General features: G+C 61.2%; 1 protein-coding gene across 3 annotated transcripts in view; it reads left to right on the top strand.

The window, feature by feature from the left end:
* Positions 1-21716, top strand: part of SLC37A1 (solute carrier family 37 member 1) — a 75583-nt gene that overhangs the window by 50263 nt on the left and 3604 nt on the right. For all 3 annotated transcript variants that reach the window (XM_039245504.1, XM_039245505.1, XM_039245506.1), the window contains 9 exons: positions 1639-1770; positions 3911-4001; positions 6028-6090; positions 6614-6699; positions 7678-7726; positions 9220-9293; positions 12344-12422; positions 17696-17793; positions 21293-21357. In XM_039245504.1, the coding sequence (XP_039101435.1) occupies positions 1639-1770; positions 3911-4001; positions 6028-6090; positions 6614-6699; positions 7678-7726; positions 9220-9293; positions 12344-12422; positions 17696-17793; positions 21293-21357 (737 nt within the window). The remainder of the gene's footprint in view (positions 1-1638; positions 1771-3910; positions 4002-6027; positions 6091-6613; positions 6700-7677; positions 7727-9219; positions 9294-12343; positions 12423-17695; positions 17794-21292; positions 21358-21716) is intronic.

Genomic DNA, 21716 nt, shown 5'->3' with positions numbered 1-21716 from the left:
CTGTCCCTCCCCTTGCTCATGTTCTGTCTCTTTCTCTCTCAAAAATAAATGTTTTTTTAAAATTTTAAAAAAAGAAGAAGCAGTTTAATAAGACATAGGAGATTGTATGAGTTTGGGGAGAATCTTCATGAAATTGGTGAAATGATACCACACCTGCGGGACTGGCCTCTCGCATCTAATTCATACCTGAAAATTCATAATTTAAAAAAAAAAACAAAAAACCTGTCCCGCAGTTTTCAGCCTTGACTGCACACTGACTCACCCGGGGCCTGCCCCCACCCCCGAGATTGCTGTGACCGGCCCAGGGTGCAGCCCCTCCGAGCCCTGCGTCTGTGGTGTGTGGTCACTCTCGACCTGGTCTCCTAAACGGGACAGCCAGCATCACTCAAGAGAGAAGCTTATTCAGCGCAGACTCAGATGGAAATCCTGTTTCTATGTGCTGCTGTGGGACTGTCCTCAGGAGGATGTGCGTTCACACAGGGACAGTCATCCTCAGTCTGAAACATCAGAGTGTATGCTTACACGTGAGTGCTCTCACGGCCAGGCCGCGGCGGCGCTGGAAGCCCACCCCCCCAGAGGTGTGGACCGCGGGCCGCTCTGGGCTGAGGACGAGGCGCGGGGCTCCTGGCGGGTGTCGGACTGGCCCCCGCCCGGCCTTGCAGTTTCTGGTTCTCACCGGAAGAGAATTCTCAATGTCCACAGAGGAGTGTGGCAACACTTTGCCAGTGTCTTTCTTCCAACTTAACGGCACCTTGGATCCAACGTGCATAGGTTACAGTGAGAGAAGCACAGCACAACTATGTGCTTTCCCACTTTGTGGAAGGCGTGACCTGCGCAGAAACATTGCTTTGGATGGAAGCCTTTGAACTTCATAGTTGACCCATGAAGAACACCTTTAGATCACCCTGGCCCTGGCTGGGCCCCGTCCCCGAGCGGGGGAGCGCTCTTCTTCGCTTTAATGAAAACGAAAGCACACTTTGTCTTGTGGGAATGTCCAGAATCAGAATTTGCAGAATATGGGAAGTGGCTTATGAATTTTAAAATAATGCTATTTCTGGTAACTTGCATCCAATGTGAGCTCCTGAGAAGTCACAGGAACCGTGTAAAGAATTCATTAACTCCGCCCTAAAAATTACATGTAATTCTGTCAGTCAGCGGTACCCACTGTCAGCTTAGAATTCAGCTGCTTTTCCCCTGTCATTAGGGCCCTCCAGTCACGTAGCTATAGAAAAATAGGTACATATTAAATGTTCTTTAAAATCGTAACAAAAATGCAGTATTGAATGTTTTATTATTTAATGTGACATAAGTGTTAAAGTCTCACAAGCTTTTTTTTAAGAACTGCAACAAGATCATGTCATAGATGTGGATGTGCTTTACCAGTTCTCAATGGGGGGGTGATGTTCACGTGCCGTATTTTTCCGCCTCTCCAATCATCTTTCACAGATAGAGTCCTAGATTGCTGGCTCAAAGGATTTTGTATGTTTGTAGCATTCTGTAAAGACACAGGGGCCCAGGACACCCCCAAGACCTAGCAGAGCAGCGGCCGCCATAGGAGTTCGGCCTCAGTTCAGCCGGATGCACCACCTGCTAACACCTTTCCTTCCCTCTTTTCTTTCCAATGGGTTTCACCGCCAGGACCCTGAGATGCAGTGCTTGCTGCTGTCGGACGGAAAGCACCCGGTCCATCAGAACCACATCGTTGTCCTCCCGGCCGACGGCGGGGGCGGCACGGCCGCCATCAGCTTCACAGGGGCCCTGAAAATCCCGGTGAGTACGTGGGAAGCGTTTCCGAAAGGGCCCCGCTTCCGCCTGCCGTGAAAAGAAACCAGCCTGCTGACAATCAAGCTTAGACAAAGAAATCCGTGGTTCTGTGGTCCGTGGGTTGGAAATCTACAGCGTGAAGCACGATCTGCCAACAGGTGGTCTCAGGCCTGAGTCAGGCTGCAGCGCACGCCTCATGCGCTGTGCCTGCACGTTTTCACAATCAGGTGCCTGCGTGTAGACGTTCACCCACTTCATAGACAAGTAGGGCTTCACGTCTCCACTTGGGAAGCCAGGAAGTCAGGCTTCCGCCAGCCTGCGCCCCTGTGGCCCAGCCCCTCCCTGGACCCTGAACACCCTGACCTTGAACCCCAGGGAGAAGATCACTGACTTCTGCTCTGTGATGTGGGCCAGCCTGCTCCACATTCTCTACCCTTCAAAGTGCTTTTAGGAGAACAGAGCTAGTCCGTTTGAGCCACGTGTGCTACAGGGCAGGGGGAAGTGCGAGCTGGGGGAGGGACAGGAAGCCGCCCCTGGACATACAGGCTGCCGTGTGCAGCCTCTGCACTCACTCCCGGTTTAAAGGTGAGGTGCACTGCTCCATCACGGGCACACATAGCGCCTGCTGGTGGGCGCACCCGTGCATGATCGGGACGTGAAGGAGGCCCAGGGAGAAGTTACTCCAGACGGCAGGGAGAAGGGGACACGTGCGGTGGTGAGATTTCTTGTTGGTTTGGACTTTTCTTGTGTTAAAGTCACAGCTCCCTCAGCAGAGGGCCTGGGGAGCGCACACGGACACACGGAAGACGTGTTCTCCTGGCGTGGCGGGCCGCGGCGGGCGGTGCAGGCAGGGCCGAGGGCCGAAGCAGGTGCGGAGGGCAGACCGCGGACACCGCCCACGCGGGGTGAGGCGTCCAGGCCCTCGCTGCTGCCGGCCCCGGGCGCCACACGCCTAGGAGCGCCCGCGGGGGAGACAGGCTGCTGCAGATTTCACGCCCAGACCTCCCCTGCTGACGAGCAAGGGTGGGGGGAGCACAGGTCCAGAGGCCCTTTAGCGACTGGGTGAGGCTGGTCTCCAGCCAGCAGGGCAGGCGGGGACTCCCAGAGCCAGCAGAACGTGGGTTGCCTGTAGGGGGCGCTGGCTTTAAAAAGTTACCTTAAAAATTTTGTTGTTAAGAACAAGTAACTTTCCTGTGGCGCCTTATCGCACAGGCACTCGGCGTGGGCGGCGTGGGGTGCACACGGTTGTACAGTAGGTGGCATTGTGGACGGAGCAGCCTCGCAGGGCCTGCTTGCCCGGGGCCCAGCCCCACACGCGCTGGGTGTCCCAGGCAAGTGTGGCGCCCGCTGCGCGCTTCCGCAGTTCGGGCTCGGTGCCTGGCGAAGGACGTCACGTCCTGAGGATTCCTGAGCCCATCGTTACAGCAGCGAGCGCAGCGCCAGGCGCCCAGGAAGCCTGGGGCCAGTCGCATCCTCCTGGCTGGGTCGCCGCCGTGAAACACAGACCCCTTTTGTCCGGAACTCACATCACTCGGGAGCTGTGTTCTCTGCCCGGTTTCGGTGGCTGTCCCTGTGCGCACACCGCATGCTGCCTGAGGCTCGTCCCTGCTCTCACCCAGTGCTGTCCCCAGTTACCGCCTCCCCATGCCACCTCTTTCTAAGAGTGGATTAAAGTCAAGCACGAACAGGCGTCCCACCGTAGCCGTAGGGCCGCAGACCTCGTTCCCCCGGGAGACCTCTGTCTCCTGCTGCCTTCCCAGCCCCCGGTGTGTTGAGCGCGGGCAGGGTGTGGGCACCCGGGGTGCGCTGTGCGGCGGCCCCTGTGTTGTTTGCAGGGGATTCCGGCCCGGGTGAGCGTGCTGGGTGCGCGGGGTTGAGACGGCCTTCCAGGCGCCCCTCGGGAGCTCCCCCCCACCCGGCTGTGTCCGGAGCCATGCGGTGCGGCAGTCGTGTTCGCGGGCCCGTGCTCTGCCCACCCCCGGCCCGACTGATCGGCATCCTCCCTCCCTGCCGCCGTGGAGGTGCTCAGCCCTGAGATGCTGGCCGTGTCCGTGGGAATGGAGTAATCCACGATTCTGTCGCATGTTCGGGTAAGCCTGTAGAGGACACGTGCGGGGCAAACAGCGGCTCTGTGTCCCTCTCTCAGGGCGTGATCGAGTTCTCTCTGTGTCTGCTGTTCGCCAAGCTGGTCAGCTACACCTTCCTGTTCTGGCTCCCCCTGTACATCACCAGCGTCGGTGAGTACTCGCTGCTTGAGACGCATGTTGAGTTCGCACAGCGCCTGTGCCCGCAGCCCCTCTCGTGTGCGGCTTCCGCGGTCTTGGGAGGAAAGGCACATACAATGCCCGGTGACTCGAGACGGACCGGTGAGTCACACGGCGTTGTTAGAAAGCAGGTGTAGACAAAAAGAGAGTTCTGGCACGAAAGTTCTGCGGCCGTAATAACAGCCTCACTGGGGCTCCCTGGGCCCAGGTCATACCCCAGCTGCGGCTGCCACTTCACGGGGCTCTTCCCACCTGGGGCGGCCTGCTTGGAAGTGACGACACACCCACCGTGCACAGAGGAGGCCCTGGGGATCTGAGGTGACAGAGGCGGACTGATGCGACCCGGAGGTTGTGCCTGGGGGTGGGATCCAGTTTTCAGGACAGCTGACAGCTTGTCATGTTTCCCCAAGTCCAGCTGTGGCTGAGGCCGTACGTGTGGCTGAACACACAGCTCACTGGCCCCCTGACACACACACACCGCCCCCCCCGTGCCATGTGTGTCCACAGTTCCTGAGGGCCCTTGAGTGCGGGGGCTGTAGGCACGGCCAAGAGGGCACAGGGACCGTCAGAAGGGCCGGGAGCCAGGGATTGCAAGGGTCCCCGGGAGATGCAGCCTCTGGGGGGGGGGGGGCGGCAGCGAGGGGGTGTGTGGAGCCCGGGGGTCCCCAGAGCACAGACCACTGTCGGGGAGGAAGGCCCTCCTCTGCCCTTCAAGGTCCTCACAGCTGGGCCCAGAGTCACACTGACCTGGGACACATTCGCAGGAGAAGATCCAACTCCGTTTGGTGCGTACGGGGAATCCACAAAGACGTGGGATTCCGGGGACAGTCGGGCCACAGGACGTCCTGAGCTCCGGGGAGGGTTGGCCGTGGGGGGCCCGGGTTGGGGGCGCGGGCAGGAAGGTGGGAGGAGGTGCTGGGAAAGGAGTCGCTCTGTTGGGCAGAGCAGCCCCTTAGGTAGAGAGGAGGCTGTGCTAAGAGCGCGCTTCCTGCCGTGGGCTCGCCTTTCCAGGGCGGGTGTCGGCGGCTGTGGGGGAGGTGAGGAACGTTCCTGAACCTGCCGGGTGTTGATTGCTTTCAACTCAAAAGAATCTTCAGGTCAAAGTGGCCCTTCTTGGGGCCGCCTGCCCTGGGCCCGAACCACATATTCCCCACGGCCACAAGGTCCAGCAGACGTGGCCGTGAGCCCAGGGCAGGAGGGCTGAGTTTCCCTGGACAGCAGGTGAGGCGGTAAGGGGACCGCCACGTGGTGGGGACAGAGTCCGGGAGGGAGGGAAGGTGGTCAGGAGCAGCACCCTGTCAAGCGACCCCCTCTCCACGGGGGCAGGTGAGCCGCACGCAGTGTAGACGGGAGACCCCTCCTCCACGGGGGCGGGCGAGCCGCACACAGTGTAGACAGATATCATACCTTCTTTCTTCCTTTGTTCCCCCATGATTGCAGAAGGGGGGACATTTTCAGGACTCGGGTCATGATTTGCTGGCTTTTCTAATCTCAGTGATTAAAAGAGCTAAGTCGCTTGTATGTTTGTGCCTTGAGGACGCCAGGAAAGGCCAGACTCGACTGATGGCCCTAAATGCGTCCCTAGCCCATTTCCCCTGCACTGGCCACCTTCAGTCCCCTCAGAGCCCAGCGTGGCTCCCTCCCTGTTGTTCCGAGGAGGCCTTCAGGGTCCGCCGAGGGTCCAGGGCACGCCCGTCATGACGGGGGCCTCTGCCAGGCTGTCCTCGCTGCCTTCTGCGCTGCGCCTAACTTCCCGCCGTCCCGGGGACACAGAGCGGAGGGGTGGGGATTAGACAGAGCCACGGAAATCCTCATATTCACGTGAAGAGCGTGGCTCCCCTCCTTCCCGCGTCCCCCCACCTGTGGCCCGCCGTCTCCTTCAAGCCGAGCTCACCACTAACGGCTGCTTGGTTTCGGTCACGCCTGGGACACACGGGGCCGCCAAGCATGGTCTTCCTGTGCTGCCACTTGCTCACGGGGACACCTGTCCTTCTGTCAGATCACCTGGACGCCAGACAAGCCGGGGAGCTCTCCACCCTGTTTGACGTGGGCGGGATCTTCGGTGAGTCCGCCCTCCCTGCCGTCCTTGGACGGTGCTTTGTGGACCCTGCGCCCTGTCCCCTCTGAGCTGTCTGAGCTGACTTCCTGTTGAGAGGGACACAGGTTCCCCAAAATGTCAGATCACCCAAGTGGACGTGCAGCCGTCACTCTGGGGGGGACAGTCCCTTGCCCCCCGCCCCTCTCCAGGGCACAGACTTGGAGCTAGAACTGGTGGCAGACTGGGGTGCCAGTGCCCTAACAGTGTGGGGGGCTTCGGGGCCAGCCTCGCAGCAGACCCTGCCACGGTCTCCCTGAGAGATGCCCCCGGGTCACCCAGATCCCATCACGACCCCACAAGGCCTGGTCTCTGAGGCCACTTCCTGCCAGCGGTGAACAGCGAGCGTGGACGGGGACGTGGCTAACAGTGGACAGAGACCATGGACAGGGACGTGGGGAAGGAGAGGATTCTCACTGCCGTCTTCATATTCCTCTCTCTCTCCATGGGCTCCTGCCCCGGGGACCCAAGCAACCCCTCTGCATTGCAGGTGGGATCCTGGCGGGCGTGATCTCAGATCGACTGGAGAAACGAGCCTCCACCTGTGGCCTGATGCTCTTGCTTGCAGCCCCGACGGTGAGCCAGGCCCCCACCCCACCCCCACCCTGTCTGGGCCCCAAGCCTCCAGGAGCAGCCACCCCCCACCTCCCCTGCCCCCTGCCCTCACACACCGTCACCTCCAGCCCAGGCTCAGCCCCATTCGTGGCTCATGGTGTCGGGTACTGGCTGTGGCCTGGGAACCCCTCTGCGTGCCCCCCCACCGAACCTGCCCAGCCCCCTTTCCTCAGAGGTCTCCCCTGCCCCCTGCACGTTGCTGGGCCACTCTCCATCCCTGGCTCCCTTTGGGTGCTCCCTCCCCTGGCTCCTCCCCCACAGGCTCCCTCTCAGCCTCTAGGGGCCCCCACCCCCCAGGCAGCAGCGACCTTACACAGCAGTGCTGGCTTCCACTGCTTTTAACACATTTGGTGGCAATGACCTTGGGCAGGTGACTTCCCTTTGTGCACCTGCCTCCTCACGGGGAACGTGAAGGTGAGGGTGGTGCCCCCTCCCAGAGCAAAGGGGAGGGTCAGGTGAAGCACGGTGTCACAGCAATAGTACTGTCACTCACCAGCCTGCCTGGCACGCACCTGCCCGTCCGCCACTCCGCTGGGCTGTCCGGGCACCTCAGGGCCCAGGCACCACCTTAAGGACCCGCGGAGAGCGTCATTGAAGAAACGGCAGCGTGGCCCCGTGGCCCCTGCCGCAGGAGCCCCCAGCAGGCGCACCTGCCCGGGCGGACGGCACACACAGGGGCCGGGTCGGACTGAGGCACGGAGCCCGGGGAGAGCTGCCCCAGCCACGTCCCCGGCCCTGGGGGCTCAGAGCAGGAGGCACCGTCAGAGCCGCACACGAGGACAGGTCCGGGGCTCCGGGCGCCAGGCTTCACGGTGCCTAGCGAGGGCCGCAGGGCCTCGCTCCTTCTTAGGGGCCCCCGCCTGGGTGGCTGCCTGAGAACCCCGGGCGGCATCTGGCCACGCTTGGTGACCCGATCCCCCGCCTTCGCACTGTTCACAGCTCTACATGTTCTCCGCCATCAGCAGGATGGGCCTAGAAGCCACGATCGGTGAGTCCCTGCGGCCTTTCTGCTTTTCTTCCGGACGCGGCTTTTGCCCACGCAGCCCGATGAAGCGGGTAACAAAGTAGCGTGGAAGCGCTTGGCTGGTGGAGCAGGTAGTCCCGCGTCCCTGTCCGGGGGGGACTCCTGCTCCAGGAGTGAGGCCGGCCCGTCCGCAGGCTTGAGAGCAAGCGTGGGAGAGCACGGCCCCCCCGCTCCGGGGCCACGAGGGGGCGCCCTGAGAAGCCATGTGTCCCCCCCCAGGAGGCAGAGGCCAGACCCCCAGCCGCCTCCGCCAGCTGCCTCTCTGAGAGCCGGTGAGGACGCAGGAGCCCATTCTTTCCTTCCTGGAAGCAGCGCCGTCAGATACGGCTCTGATGCTTCGGAAACGTATTATTTTTTTTTTAGTATTTATTTATTTATTTTCAGAGAGAGAGAGCAGAGCAGGGACAGAGATAGAGGGGGGAGAGAATGCCAAGCAGGCTCTGCACTGTCAGCCCGATGCGGGGCTCGAACTCCTAAACTGTGAGATCATGACCTGAGCAGAACCAGACGGTTAACCCACTAAGCCACCCAGCTGCCCCTCTTTTTTTTTTTTTTTTTTAAAGTTTATAAATTTATGTTGAGAGAGAGGCAGAGAGGAGAGGGAGAGGATCCCACATGGGCTCCACTGTCAGCACGGAGCCTGACTCAGGGCTCGATCTCACAAACGGTGAGATCATGACCTGAGCCAAAATCAAGAGCCAGATGCTTAACCCACTGAGCCACCCAGGCGCCCTGGTAAATATTTTTTCTGTCTTAACAAGCCAGCAGCAGTGATTGGGAGGGAGACAGGCTGTGCATGATCCCGTTAGAAGTTATCCAGAAGGCAGGGCACTGACTCAAGGGACCGTGGGGTTTCCCGTGACCCGCTGGTCCGGAAGCTTCTGCACAGAAGTGTGAACCAGGGGCTAATTTGGGAAAGTGAGCCTGGAGGATGGTTTAGAAAGCATGCATTTTAGAAGGAAGTGTGTTACCCTGACCCCCCAGGAGCTCAGCTGCTCTGGGGTCTGGGGTTCCCTCGGGGGCAGCCGTCCAGAGAGAGCGAGAGCGAGAGAGAGCAAGAGAGAGAGGGAGCCCTTCCCGCTGCAGAGCAGGCCAAGGCTGGGATTAGCACCTGCCGACACTGACGACAGGGAGCATCCGCACAGCCCCGGCACGTCCACGCTCAGGATGCGGGGGTTCTGGTGCCTCCAGGCTGTCAACACTGGCCGCCGGTTGAGGGTTGAGGAAACGGAGTAGCTGGTCCTCTCACACAGCCCAGGCCTGCGGGGTTGTGATGGGGACCTAGGAACGCACCTGGGCAGCTTTACAGGACACCCCCCCACGCTGGCCCCCGGCGTGCAGGCCACCTTGTGCCCCCACCTTGTGACCCCAGGGTGCGCCCCCCGGGGCTGCCGAGACCTCTCCCAGAGGGCGCTGTTTGCTGCTAAATCCCTCCTCCCGGTTTCTGGTTCCCACAGCCATGCTGCTCCTCAGCGGGGCCCTGGTCAGCGGGCCGTACGCCCTGATCACCACCGCCGTGTCCGCCGACCTGGTGAGTGGCCACCGTCCCGGCTCCGAGTGGGGGTGGGGGGGTGGGCCAGAGACGACCTCTGCTAGTTAAGCGGTGTCTTTAGGGAAGGAGAGTTTGCCTGTGACTGAGCCTGTGCTCTTGCGGGCCTTCCCGAGCCCCTTGGTAAGCAAGGGTGGAGCCAGGCCAAGACGCTGGTCTGAGGCCCGAGGTCAGAAGCCAGCAGCCTGGCTGGCTCCCTCCTCCATGCTGCCCTCCATGCCACCCCAGGGGCTGGTGACCAGGCACCCCTGAGCCCACCCTGGGGCCCAGATCGGCGCAGTGGGCTCGGCTCCTCCCTTCAATCGGCCCCTGGCCTTGGGGACCAACCCAGACGGGGCCCCTGAGCCCCAGAGGATGCGTTCCAGAGATGACGCAAGCCAGTGTTCACGGCAGGGAATGCCAGTGCCGTGGGGGTGGGAGCCATCGGGCCTTGGGGTCCACGTCCTTCCTGGAGGGGGCTGCTGGCAGGTGACTCCGGTGGGGGCGGGGCTGCCCTGTGCACCTGACGCAAGAGACGCCGCCGTCTAGCGCGCCCCACGCTACACGCACCAAGGTACGAGGTCTCTTTGAAAAGTCGTTTCTAAATAAACAAGAGGAGACAGGTCCCCCGCCGAGAACGCCTGCGGACACTCTGTCCTCGAGAGGGAGCCGCCTCTCTGTCCTTAGGTGCTGGCTGCGCACAGTGACGTCGTCGCTGCAGGAGGGGCCTGACCGACGCCCCGCGGGGACCAGGGTCAGCGCCCACAGTGACAGGGCGCGTGACGGTGTGCACCTGGCCACGAGCCGCGAGGGTGCCACCGCACCTCCGAGACCGTCCTCCCCGAACACTAGGAGGAAACCGTCCCACGCAGGCCAGCAGAGGGCGCCCCGCCCGCCCCACGGGGGCCACGGAGTGGGGGAGGAGGGGGAGGAGGGGGAGGAGGCGCGACGGCTGGGCGCCGTGTGGTGTCCCGCACAGAAGGAAGTCTAAGTCCACGGGAGCTGGAAACCCGCGAGTTAGTCATCGTGACGCATCAGTGTGGGGCCCTGACTGAGGCGGCGACTTGGGGGCCGTGGGCGCAGGGCACACAGCCGTGTCCCCTCTTGGCAGAACTTCTGTGCACCCGAGACTAATCTCAGGTGAAACCACGAGTCGTTAGTAGACTTGTGGGCAGGATGGCCGGCCTTCTGGGCATCTGGCACGGCGTCCCCTCCCCCACAGGCTCCCAGGGCTTCTGGAACTTTCCTGCCTGAGGTGGCCCTGCTTCTCTTCTGCGTCTCTGTCAGGTCCTCACAGAGTCACACCCAGAACCCACCGGCCACTCGCTCCTACTGCTTGGAGGCCGTGGCAAGTCCCTGGGGCTACGGACCCCATGCCACAGTGGACCCCACGCCACAGTGGACCCCACACCATGGCAGACCCCACGCCATAGTAGACCCCACGCCACAGTGGATCCCACGCCACAGTGGATCCCACGCCACAGTGGACCCCATGCCACGGCAGACCCCACGCCATGGCGGACCCCACGCCACGGCGGACTCCATGCCACGGTGGACCCCATGCCAAAATGGACCCCATGCCACAGTGGACCCCACGCCATGGCAGACCCCACACCACAGTGGACCGCACGCCAAAGTGGACCCCACACTTCAGTGGACCCCACACCATAGTGGGCCCCATGCTACAGCAGACCTCATGCTACAGCAGACCCCACACCACAGTAGACTCCATGCCATGGCAGACCCCACGCCACAGTAGACCCCACACCACAGTGGACCCCACGCCACAGTGGACCCCACACCACAGTGGACCCCACGCCAAAGTGGACCCCACACCATGGTGGACCCCACACTTCAGTAGACCCCACGCCACAGTGGACCCCACGCCACAGTGGACCCCACGCCATGGCGGACCTCACACCACAGCGGACCCCATGCCACAGTGGACCCCATGCTACAGCGGACCTCACGCCATAGCGGACCCCATGCCACAGTGGACCCCACACTACAGCAGACCTTGTGCCCAGGCAGACCCCACGCCGGCCCCCTGCCCCTCCTCTCAGCGCCAGCGTCTACCTGACACTCCACCTGCCCAGTAGTTCAGCACGCCGTGCTCCGCCCTCAGCCCCTTCCGCTCCCGGGACAGCCAGAGGCCCTGATGGGTCGGCAGGCAGAGGTGGAGGGAGGGCTCTGGGGAGCCCACCAGGCACAGCCCCTCCAACATCAGCCACCTTTGTGCTCGTGTCCGCACGGGCACAGAGGTGCTGGGAGGGGCCCCAGCAGACGAGCCACAGTCATCTGCCCCGTGGGTCAGGGGACAGAGCAGGGACTCAGACTCCAGGAAACATGGGTTACAGGCGATTGTCGCTTTGCGTGTGTGCTTTAGTTCGTACACTGCCGGGCACACATACACAGGCATCAAACAGATAGGCTTTGGTTTGTGACATTTTAGGTTTCCAGGTGCTTTTTTCCCCAGTCAGTTACTTTTCTCTTACCGTCCTCAGTCTGTCCCCCCTGTCCCCGCCATGTATTGCTTTTTGAAAACCAAAGCCCCTCTTGGTTTGTCCTTCAGGACTTGGTGACCCTCACACTGGCTTCTTGGCCCTGCCCTCCCCACCCCCCTTCCTGCCTGGCACTTGCCATTGACCGGGTTGGGTTTTAGGTACCACAGAGCCACTGGCAGTGTCACAGGAAGGCCCTCACGGGAACGTGGACGCAGACGTTGATGCTGCTCCCCCTCAGGGGCGGGCACACATCTGTGTCTTTCCCTTCCACGTTGGCGGGTGTGGTGTGCCGAGTGACTAGCTGTGGCTTGAAGGATTCAGAGAGTTCTTTAAACCAGAATATGTTTGGGCAGATATCTCCGACGATGTAAGCTTTGCGTATTTTCCCGGAGTAAGTTGGGAACGGAGTGGAGTTTAGATTTCCTGGTGGAAAACGCCCCACGTTCTGAATTGCTTTGCAACGTTGTCTGGGTACATTGTTGCAGGAGGGCACAGTCTTGGCTGCTGCCACAGAGATGTGCCTCACGTCTGGTGTTCCCTCCCTTCCAGGGCACGCACAAAAGTCTCAAAGGAAACTCGCACGCCCTCGCCACCGTGACCGCCATCATTGACGGGACCGGGTCTGTAGGTGAGTGGATAGCTTTGGGGCTGAGAGGTTAATTGTGGTCGTGGGGGAAACATCCTAGTTCCCAGGTGCCGAGGATTCCAGATGTTTTGCTAAAACTAGTATTGCTGCCCTTTTTTTCTTTTTTTCTTTTTTTTTATTGCATGAAACACTCTTTACTGAATTGTTATAACGCTTATTCTGAAAGAAAAATTAGACAATCTTTTAAGATTATTTTAAGAGTAGACATAGCTTAAAAATGGAAAAATACAGTATTTATAGTCACTTTAAGTTCAATTAGCATTTCAGCAAAGGTGTCCATTGATGTTAATAATTCATTGTAAAAACCAACTAAAGGCAATTTGATTAATTTTGTGCCACGGGGTGCAGATAGTTGCTGTTGACAAGTTTGGATCATTTAATGAGAAAAGAGCCTCTAACGGTTACCGTGAAAAACAATCTTGCCTAAAACCCCAGCCTCACAGCCCCATAGGCTGTAGGAATAGTCTAAGGTGCAGGCCGTGGGTAGGAAAGTAAGACAGCATCCGCACGCTCAGCCTCAGGTCAAGGTCACGCATGTCGGAGCGCCGATTCGCTGTGACACAGCCCCCACATTTCAGGCCTGTTATGTTACTGAATTTCCGCCAACCAGATTTTTAAAGTTGCAAGTAGAAGAAAGTAATGCCAAAATACGACGTTCAGATCAATTTCAATATTCAGAGTTCAGACGCATTCAGATACAGATAAACAGTATGTGTCTCTTCAATGAGTGAGGACCACTAAACTTCACAAAGAGACGAATAATAAGGGACTGGCCAGCCTTTTTCAAATACGAGCAGATCAGAAGCAGGTGCAGACCCAGGAGAAGGGGCCGTGCGAGCGCCGTCTGTCCGCCGTGGCTGACGGCTCGGAGGAAACACGGGCACGTGACTGGCTAGAAGTGGTTTCTGTGTGTGTGAAGGAGCGCGTGCCGGCTTGTCCGCCAGGCCAGCTGTTGGCACAGCGTGGCCACTGGCCCCTGACTTCATCGCTGCCATTGGGAGACGGGCGGAATCCGAACTACACACGCTTGGCAGGAAATCTAGCAGCAACCCCAGGCGTAGAGGTCGGGGGGTTAGCAGCCTCTGGAAGCGCATTCGGTCGCCCACCCTGGAGGGCAGAGGGGCGGAGGGGCACACAGCTCCTGCGTGGAGAGCCGGGCAGGTGCGAACCGGTGACGCCCGCTCTGACCCGCAAGTCAGAAGACTGACGGCAGCGGGTCCTTCCTCCACCTTCGCGCAGGGAGCACACGCCCTGTGACGGCTCCCTGCCAGCCGGGGACCCCGCAGCCTCCCTGACGGGCCTGCTGGGCACCGGCGCCCGAGCTCCTACGTCGTGCCTCGCTGGATGCGGGACGCCCATGCTCAGGAGCCTGGCTGGTGGTGCCCGCGGCCACCCTGCCGGACCCTGGGTCGCATCCTGCTGTTACCTGCTGCCCCAGGCGCCCGAAGCAGGGGGGCTGAGGGAGGGGACAAGTTGGGGGGAGGCCATCCGGGCGTCAGGACGGCCCGGTGGCAGTAAAGCCAAGCTCTTGCCAGATGAAGGTGGCCCAGTAGAAGCACGGGTCCACCGGCGCCTGCACCTGGGGCTGCCCCTCTGTGTGGCCAGGGGATCCGAAGTCCTCCCCAGCACTCTCCACGGCCACGCGGCCCCCCAGCGCTGCTCACAAACACCAGCATGTCCCTGCGCAGGGCCTTTGCACGGGCTGCGCCCCACGCCAGAGGAGCTCCCCTCAGGGAACCTGCTACCTGTGCCCTACACCCTGGGAGCCTTTGCTCAGGAGTCACGCCACCCTCTCAGCAAGATGGCTCGGCCTGTCTGGAAGGCGGACCCTCTTCCCCCACACTCAGGGCCTCTCTCCACCTACATCTCTTCTCCGCGGCACCTTCCGCCCGCCTGCCTTGTGCCATCCCTTCTCCCTTCGCCTGAACGGAGGCTGCCCGAGGACAGGAGTCCGCTCCGCTCTCCGCCGTATTCTGAGCACAGAGATGCTGCCTGGAGCCCAGAGTCCCTCGCGAACGAGTGGGAAATGAATTGCCTGGCTGCTCCCACCCCCAGCACGGCAGACAGGGCCCGGCCCCCTCCTGTTGGGGGTGTTGAGTTCCCAGGGAGGGGCCCGGCGGGAGGTGGCTGGCTCCCTGCAGCCTGCACCGTTCATCAGGACAGGGCCGCCCGCCCCCAGCCCCGCTCTGGCCCCTTCCCGGGACCCCGGCAGCTCGCCTCACACAGCACGCCCTGCTCGTTCTGAGATGCACCGGGCACCAGGGGGCCAGGCTTGAGCCTCTGCTGTTCCCCAAAGTCCTAGCTGCCCTGTTTTCCGATCGTGGGGTGACTTTGAATTTGCTGGGCAGTGTCAGGGGTCACCCTGTGAGGGTTAACTGCGACAGTTCCCTTCAGGAGGCCTGGGGTGCATCTAGGAAAGGGGGTACTGTGCCCAGGGGGTGTCGGCAGGGCCCGGAAGACACGCTCAGCCGGAAGTCGGGACGCTCTGGGCTGAGCTGAGTCCTCATTAGCCTTGCGACTCTGGGCCACCTTCCGTGCCTTCTGTCCCCCGAGGACGGTCTGTGGGTCTGTCCAGCTGCCACTGTGAAGCCACGTCTTCAGGCTCACCTACGGCTCTCCAGCATCGACGGCTGTTTCATGGCAGACGGTAGTGGTATACAAGGACGGAAACGTGGATTAGGCCAAAAGCACATCTTTTCTGACATTCTTCTGAAAACAAGAGGGAGCAGATGTGCCTGGCCGAGGGTGGAGGGTGCACCGGTGAGCCCCCGGGAGAATCCAGGTCCCGGCTCTAAACGCCTTCTCCCCCACGAAGGACGGCCAAGGGCAGCCAGACCCGCTCGACCTCGCCGTAAGCTGCAGTGCACACTGGGCGCGGAGCCCTCGCGCCTCAACTCCCGCGGCCCCTGCAGCTCTGCTCTCTCCCGGCTGAGGGCCCCGGGGAGTGGCCGCCGTGGAGCAAGCCGCACCCCTGCCCATCCCTCCCTACACAAGTGCCGCCTCCCCGACAGAAGGAAGAAAGGCTGGAGTGGAATGCACGCCATTCAGTGCTCACCTTGACACGTTCATTCGGTGTCGGAAATACTGGTGTGGGAGGCAGAGCGCAGCTGACGGTACCCAAGCGATGCCCTCGCACCGCGCACCGCGGCCCGTGCTTCCGGTGACTCGGCTTACGTGCTCGGTGCTCCCGGTGCTCAGAGTCGCCTCCCGGGGGCACGCGCTGCCGTCAGGCCTGTTTCACACACGGCACCTGCATAGCGCCCCGAGTTGTTTCCAGCTCATCTTTATCTCATCAAAGTGACCCTGGATGTGACTTTCGAGGCTAGAGATGTCGGTCCTCATACACCCCCAGCCCCTCCTCCTAGGTGCAGCCACGTCAGCTCTTCCCCTGTTCTGAGCTGCGCACAAGGCTACCTGCTTCTCCGCCCCTCGGCCCGACGCCGGCTGCCGTCCTCCGGGGAAGGAGGCTGGGGCTCGGCTCTTGAACCCCCACCCCCTCCCCTTCCTCCTCAGTCAGCACCGCTCATCGTGTTAGCAGCGCGTAAGAAATGAGCTTTCCGCGGTCGTGCTCACTCCCTTGCTTCCCCCCCGTCACCCCTGAGGCCGTCAGCTGTGAGGGGCCAGCGGTGCAATGCCCCCCACAGCTTGTCCCCGAGCCGCTTCCCCACCGCGTTCCCACGTTGGCCCGTCTTCTAGCTCGCGGCTCTGCCTCTCTTCAGTGGGGACTTCCAGGGGCTTCCTGAGCAGCAGCCCGCGGGAGAGGGAGCGTGAGGGCTGGGAGTGTGCGGTCCCCATCCTCCAGCTGTGGATACGAGTCCCGGGCTAAGGTCCTTTCTCTTCAGGGTTCCAGTGCCCCGTGGCTCCCACAGGCCTCCATGGGACGTCTGCTGCCCCCTCGGCCCAGCCTTCGTTTCTGCCTCCTGCTGCTTCCCCCCAAAACCTCTGGGCACACTTCTTTATCTCTGGTGCCTTCTTCATCCCCTGTGCCCCGGGTACCCGGACTCTCTCCGCCTGGGGACGCGTGCCCTTCCTCTCTGCGACATTGTGCCCTGTGTCTTCTTTGACCCGTGACCCTTACCGCTGTGTGTCTTTAAGTCCCGGAAAACTGATGAGTCAGATGTTAGTTAGCCTTTTGAGTTAATTCCTTCCATTTTTTCTTTGTTTCCTTTTTTCCTGACTTTTCCCCTTTTCTCTGCTTTCTCAGAGATGTGCTTGACTTTACTTTCAACCTTCATTTTGCACCATCGTGTTAACACTCGTTAGCATTTTTCTACCTCTTTAGTTCTTATTTCTTGGACACAACGTGTAATAGATTGAATCGCAAAATTGTGGATACTAGTTCTGTGAGAATATCATATGGTTCAACTCAATTTTCTATCAATCGTCTGAAGGTATTAAATTTCCTGGGAACTTCCTCCTCCCCAATTTGTTTCTTTCCTCTGGTTCCCCTCCTTCCCACTTGTTTGCTGTCACCTTGGAGCGTTCCTCAGACACAGGTGGGTCGGGCCAGCCCTTCGTAAATTTGTATTTAAGAACGAGCCACCGAGCACTTACTAGAAGCCCTTTCCGCACAGAATGGCGGGTCAACCGCTGGTCGTCACGGTCGTGGGATCCGACTGGAATCTGGAGGAGGAGACTTGGCAGTGCCGGCCGGGGTGTGGCCCGGGGCCAGCGTTCCGTCATTGTGGGCAAGGGCGGGCGCCTGCTGGGTGGACGTGAAGTATACATATACATCCGTACTTTTTATATGTGTATACTTCTCCCCACACCACTGAGGGGCAAACCACAGACAAGCTGCCCCTTTACAGTAACTGTGTACTGAGTATGCACCCCCTGGAGGCAGAGCCCCAGATTGAACCGCCACACGCCATCATCCAGTGAGCCAGTCAGCACTGACACGCATTAGCACCTTCAAACCTTACTCATTTCACCAACATCATTTCTAATGCAAGCATATCTAAGATTCTGCATGAGATTCAGATTCCACTAGTCACGCCTTTAATGGGGATGGTTGGATCCAAAGAATGAACGTGTTAAGGTCAAGTGCGTAGTTTAAGATTTGCTTCTGGAAAGAGGCTGTGCCCGTCGTGTCCCCCCCAGGACTGCGCGTGACCAGTCCGGTGGGCAGGGATGGGACTGTGCTGTTTGCCCGTGTTTTTCCTGAAGTGTGAGCGAGGTGCCAAGCACCAGGCTGTGCGCTGGCTGGGCCTTCCAGCACCTTCCTCACACAGCCCGTGTTGCGCTTGCCCCTGCAGGAGCCGCACTGGGCCCCCTGCTGGCGGGACTCCTCTCCCCATCCGGATGGAACAACGTGTTCTACATGTTGATGGTTGCTGATGCCTGTGCCTTACTGGTAAGTCCGCGCTGGTCGTCCAGACATGGTGCCGCTTGTGCCGGCGGAAGTGCAGCCCCCGGGGAGCCTTGGTCGTGACACCCCAGCCTCCCCAGGCGCTCGCGATCCGAGGCCTTCCTCTTTCTGGTCTGAACAAATGTCAGAGCGGAGGCCAGCCTGCCCGTGGCTCTGCAGTGACAGGCTCCTCCCCGCGTGGGCTCCCGGCCCGTCCTCTGCCGGGTGCAGTGCCCCTGGGGCAGGCAGCGTGGCCTCTCTGCTCTGCAGCCCCCGCAATGGCTAAATGGGCATAATAATGGCACCCGAGACGGATTATCGAGGGGACTGGGTGGCAGAACCTCCTCCCGACATGGTGACCTCCGTTGCCCAGTGCTGCTCCTGCGTCCTACATCAAGTGGACTCCCGGGGCCCGCAGGGACGGGCACGGAGGAGCGGGGGCGGCGGGGGCGGGCACCCAGCTCCCGTGTGCGGCCCCTGCTCTGCGTGCGGCTGCAGGACAGACAGGTGCCGGCCCCAGTCGGAGGCTGGCCACGCTCTCCTGAGGGCGGCTAGTGTGCACTCCACCTGCAGCCGCCCTGCGCTCGGGGACCCCAGCCTGAGGCCACGTGCCTCCGCTCGCTTCCCCAGAAGCCCCCTGAGGTTGAACTCTGTAAGGATGAGTCGAGGACTTGGGAACACCAGCTCTACCCATCAGATGAGAGTTCTGTGTTTTCATTCCAGGGCCATTACACACACACCCCATCCCTACCTTACACCCCCACCCCCACCCCCGTCCCTGGAGGATCCAGTGCCAGCTCTCACCTCAGGGGCCTGTTAGCTGAGGCGGCTGCTCCTCTGAGCATCTGTTTTGGTAAATGCCTGAGGGCTTTAGTGAAGTCCCAGACCGGTTTCCACCAAGAGGCAGCGAGGCGTCTGTCATTACGATGGTTTAAAGGTGGAAGACCCCCCTCAGCAATGCGGGGAGCACACGTTATGCTTCCTTTTAAATGCACAGCCAACCCCGTAGAACAGAAGGGTTTCCCCGGGACCCAGAATGTCGAAGCAGCACAGACAACTCCCCAGGCTGGAGCAGCGGGCATCGAGGGCGTAGGGGTTTGGCCCCCCTGGGGAGCAGAGGTCCCGCATGAGTGGGAAGCGGGGGGGCCAGCACCTTCCGAGGGCTGGGCTTCAGCGGGCACGTGGGTCCACGAAGATGGGGTCTGTATCCAGAAGAGGTTGGCGGGTGGGGGGTCATCGCTGAGACTGCTTAGCCCCAGGCCCGCCTATAGTAAGCTTTCGTTTCTGAACTTATATAAACATGCGTAATAGGTGCCAAAAAATGCGTAAAAGTGGTCTGGATGGTGATATACCCGGTTCTTGGGCAAAAGCAGATCTAAACCCATTGGCAAGGATGGACCTCACCCCACTGCGCAGGATTCCCACAGCTCACGCCCGGCAGAGGAGCCCTCGATCTGAAATCAGGACACAGTGCCGTGTGTTTGGGGTGACAGACACCACTACCGCAGAATGAGAACCCCCAAATTGCAGATAAAACGGCTGTCAGGCAGGTGGAGTGGCACTGAAGCTCTCCCAGAAGGGAAAGCATGGGAGTGTGTGGAGCACAGAGACGACGACGCCCCGGGTGCAGCACAGCGCGGAAGCCACGGCCGGCACCGGAGACGCAACACGGAACTGAGCCCCAGGGAGCGCATACGTGCAGACGTGACTGTGAGCCGCCTGCCGTCACCGGGCAGCGGCTGGGCTTGCGGGCCGGACGGCGCACGTGACGCGTCACAGTTCAGAAAGGGCAGAGAAGAGGATGTGCAAGTGCCAGACGGGCAAGGGGTGACGGAAGGCAAACCGCACCGGCCAGGGTGGTTGAGATCCGGACGGAAGAGCGGGGGGTCCGCGGCGGCCTAGACACCAGACAGCCCTGCTCTCCGCTGCTCAGGAGACCCGACCCACCCCCGGGTCTGGGACCGGGCCCGGCACCGCGCAGCTCACACTGTGGGGTCAGACGCAGGGCGCTGCCAGACTGCCCGTGGCTCCTGCTCAGAGCCTGGTGGCCACGCTGTCACACTCACGGGCTGACCCCTGCTGGCCCGGGTCAGGGGGCCCCAGGCACCTGGGCAGGCACCCAGAGCAGGCGGGTCTCCCTCTTCTTCCCTGCAGACACGGCTCTCTGTCACACGCGAAAGTGTGGCCTTTTTTTTTTTTTAATTTTTTTAAAAATATTTATTTTTGAGAGAGAGAGCGCGAGCAGGGGAGGGGCAGAGAGAGAGGGAGACACAGGATCCGAAGCAGCTCCAGGCTCCAAACTGTCAGCACAGAGCCCGACGCGGGGCTCGAACCCATAAACCTCGAGATCATGACCTGAGCCGAAGTTGGACACTCAACCGACTGAGCCCCCCGGCGCCCCGCGAGAACGTGCCCTCTGTCTTTCAGATTTGCCACTGCCGTTTGCATGGTTTCATGCGCGTTACACACCCGTCCCCTTATTCACTTTTCCGTTTGCGTGGGTGATCTGCTCTGGATGATCGTGGGCTCTCCCTGCGAACACGCACGCAGTGCACTCGGTGGGACGTGTGGGTCAGGTGCCCCACCCTCAGCCCCTGACACGCTCCCTGCTTTGCCCCGTGACTGTGTGCACAGGTCTCCAGGGTCCAGCAGAGCCGCCGGACCGCACTCTCTCTGCAGGAGACACAGCTGTTCTCTCGGCCCTGAGCTTCTCCTTGAGCTGCTGCTCCACCCGGGTCCCGGCCTCCTGAGCGCTGACCCGAGGCCGCGCCGGCCCTCTCTCCACCGGCCCCTCCTGGGCCTGGGGGCACCTGCTGCCTTCTAAGGAGGCTCCACCCAAACCAGGGACGGGGGCAGCTCGTGGAAATCCAGGTCCGCAGACACGGGCAGTGCCAGCTGGCTGCGTGGCGCCCAGTCGCCAGGGTGGCTCCATAGGTGGCCCTGGCCCTGTGAGCACGTGCGGGAGCGGTACGGGCAAGGCAGGGCCGTACCCCTGCTTTGCTCCCACGGCGGCGGCAGAGGCCGCGGGCAAGGGTCCCGGCGGGGCCAGGCGCTCCCCCAGACGTTTCCCAAGGAAACGTGGCTGTTCCGAGGGCAGCCTGGTCGGCCTCCGGGTGCCGGGGTCTGGGAGATGCTCGCCTGGTCCTCTGGGTCCACCCCCCTGGGTCCACCCCCCTGGGTCTCCCCCCCACCCCGAGCCACTGTGATCATGGGCCACCTGGTCTTCATTCTCTCCTCCTAATTTGGATATTTTACGATTGGACTCATTTCATTTTGAACATTATTCAATCCCGGACGTTTTAGGCTGAAATCGGTCCTTACCTCCCGGAGCACGGTCTCCGTGTGACTCAGGCCCTCAGCGCTGCCCTGGGTCCCGGGGTGCCCCGGCCCATGACGTGGGGCCCCCGCAGCCCCCCAGGCGGCCGTGCGCCGGGCCCCCGGGGCGCTGACCAGGCCCCTGCCCGCAGTAACGGCCTCTCGTCCTTGTTCTTTGTTCTGGGGGCAGTTCCTGATCCGCCTCATCCACAAGGAGCTGAGCTGCCCGGGGTCGGCAACCGGGGACCAGGTTCTGTAAGTGCCCCTCCCCCTGCCCCCGGCCAGAGGTCAAAGGGCAGCTGGAATAGGGTCTGCCTGCCCGCCCTCCACCCTGGCCTCTCCTAAAACAGAAAGGAAAGGAAACGCACCCACCGTGCCTGCCACCGCGCGTATCGTTCACGCTGGTTTTCCTTTCCCAGCAGATGGCTCGGGGTGGCTGAGCCTCGTATCGGTCTCTCCCAGAATCTGCGGGAAAACATCAGGGAGACCGCCTTCTGTGTGGCCTTTGAGCTTTGGCTTCGAGACCAGAACAGCAGCCCCCAGAGCCCAGCCTGCCCCCCGTCCCTGTCCCTCCTGGTCCCCAGCCTGCCTCCCGTCCCTCCTGGTCCCCAGCC

The sequence above is a fragment of the Hyaena hyaena genome, unplaced genomic scaffold (assembly GCF_003009895.1).
Source record: "Hyaena hyaena isolate Hyena2069 unplaced genomic scaffold, ASM300989v1 scaffold_254, whole genome shotgun sequence".
NCBI lineage: Eukaryota > Metazoa > Chordata > Mammalia > Carnivora > Hyaenidae > Hyaena > Hyaena hyaena.
This window is presented reverse-complemented; position numbering and strand designations above follow the sequence as displayed.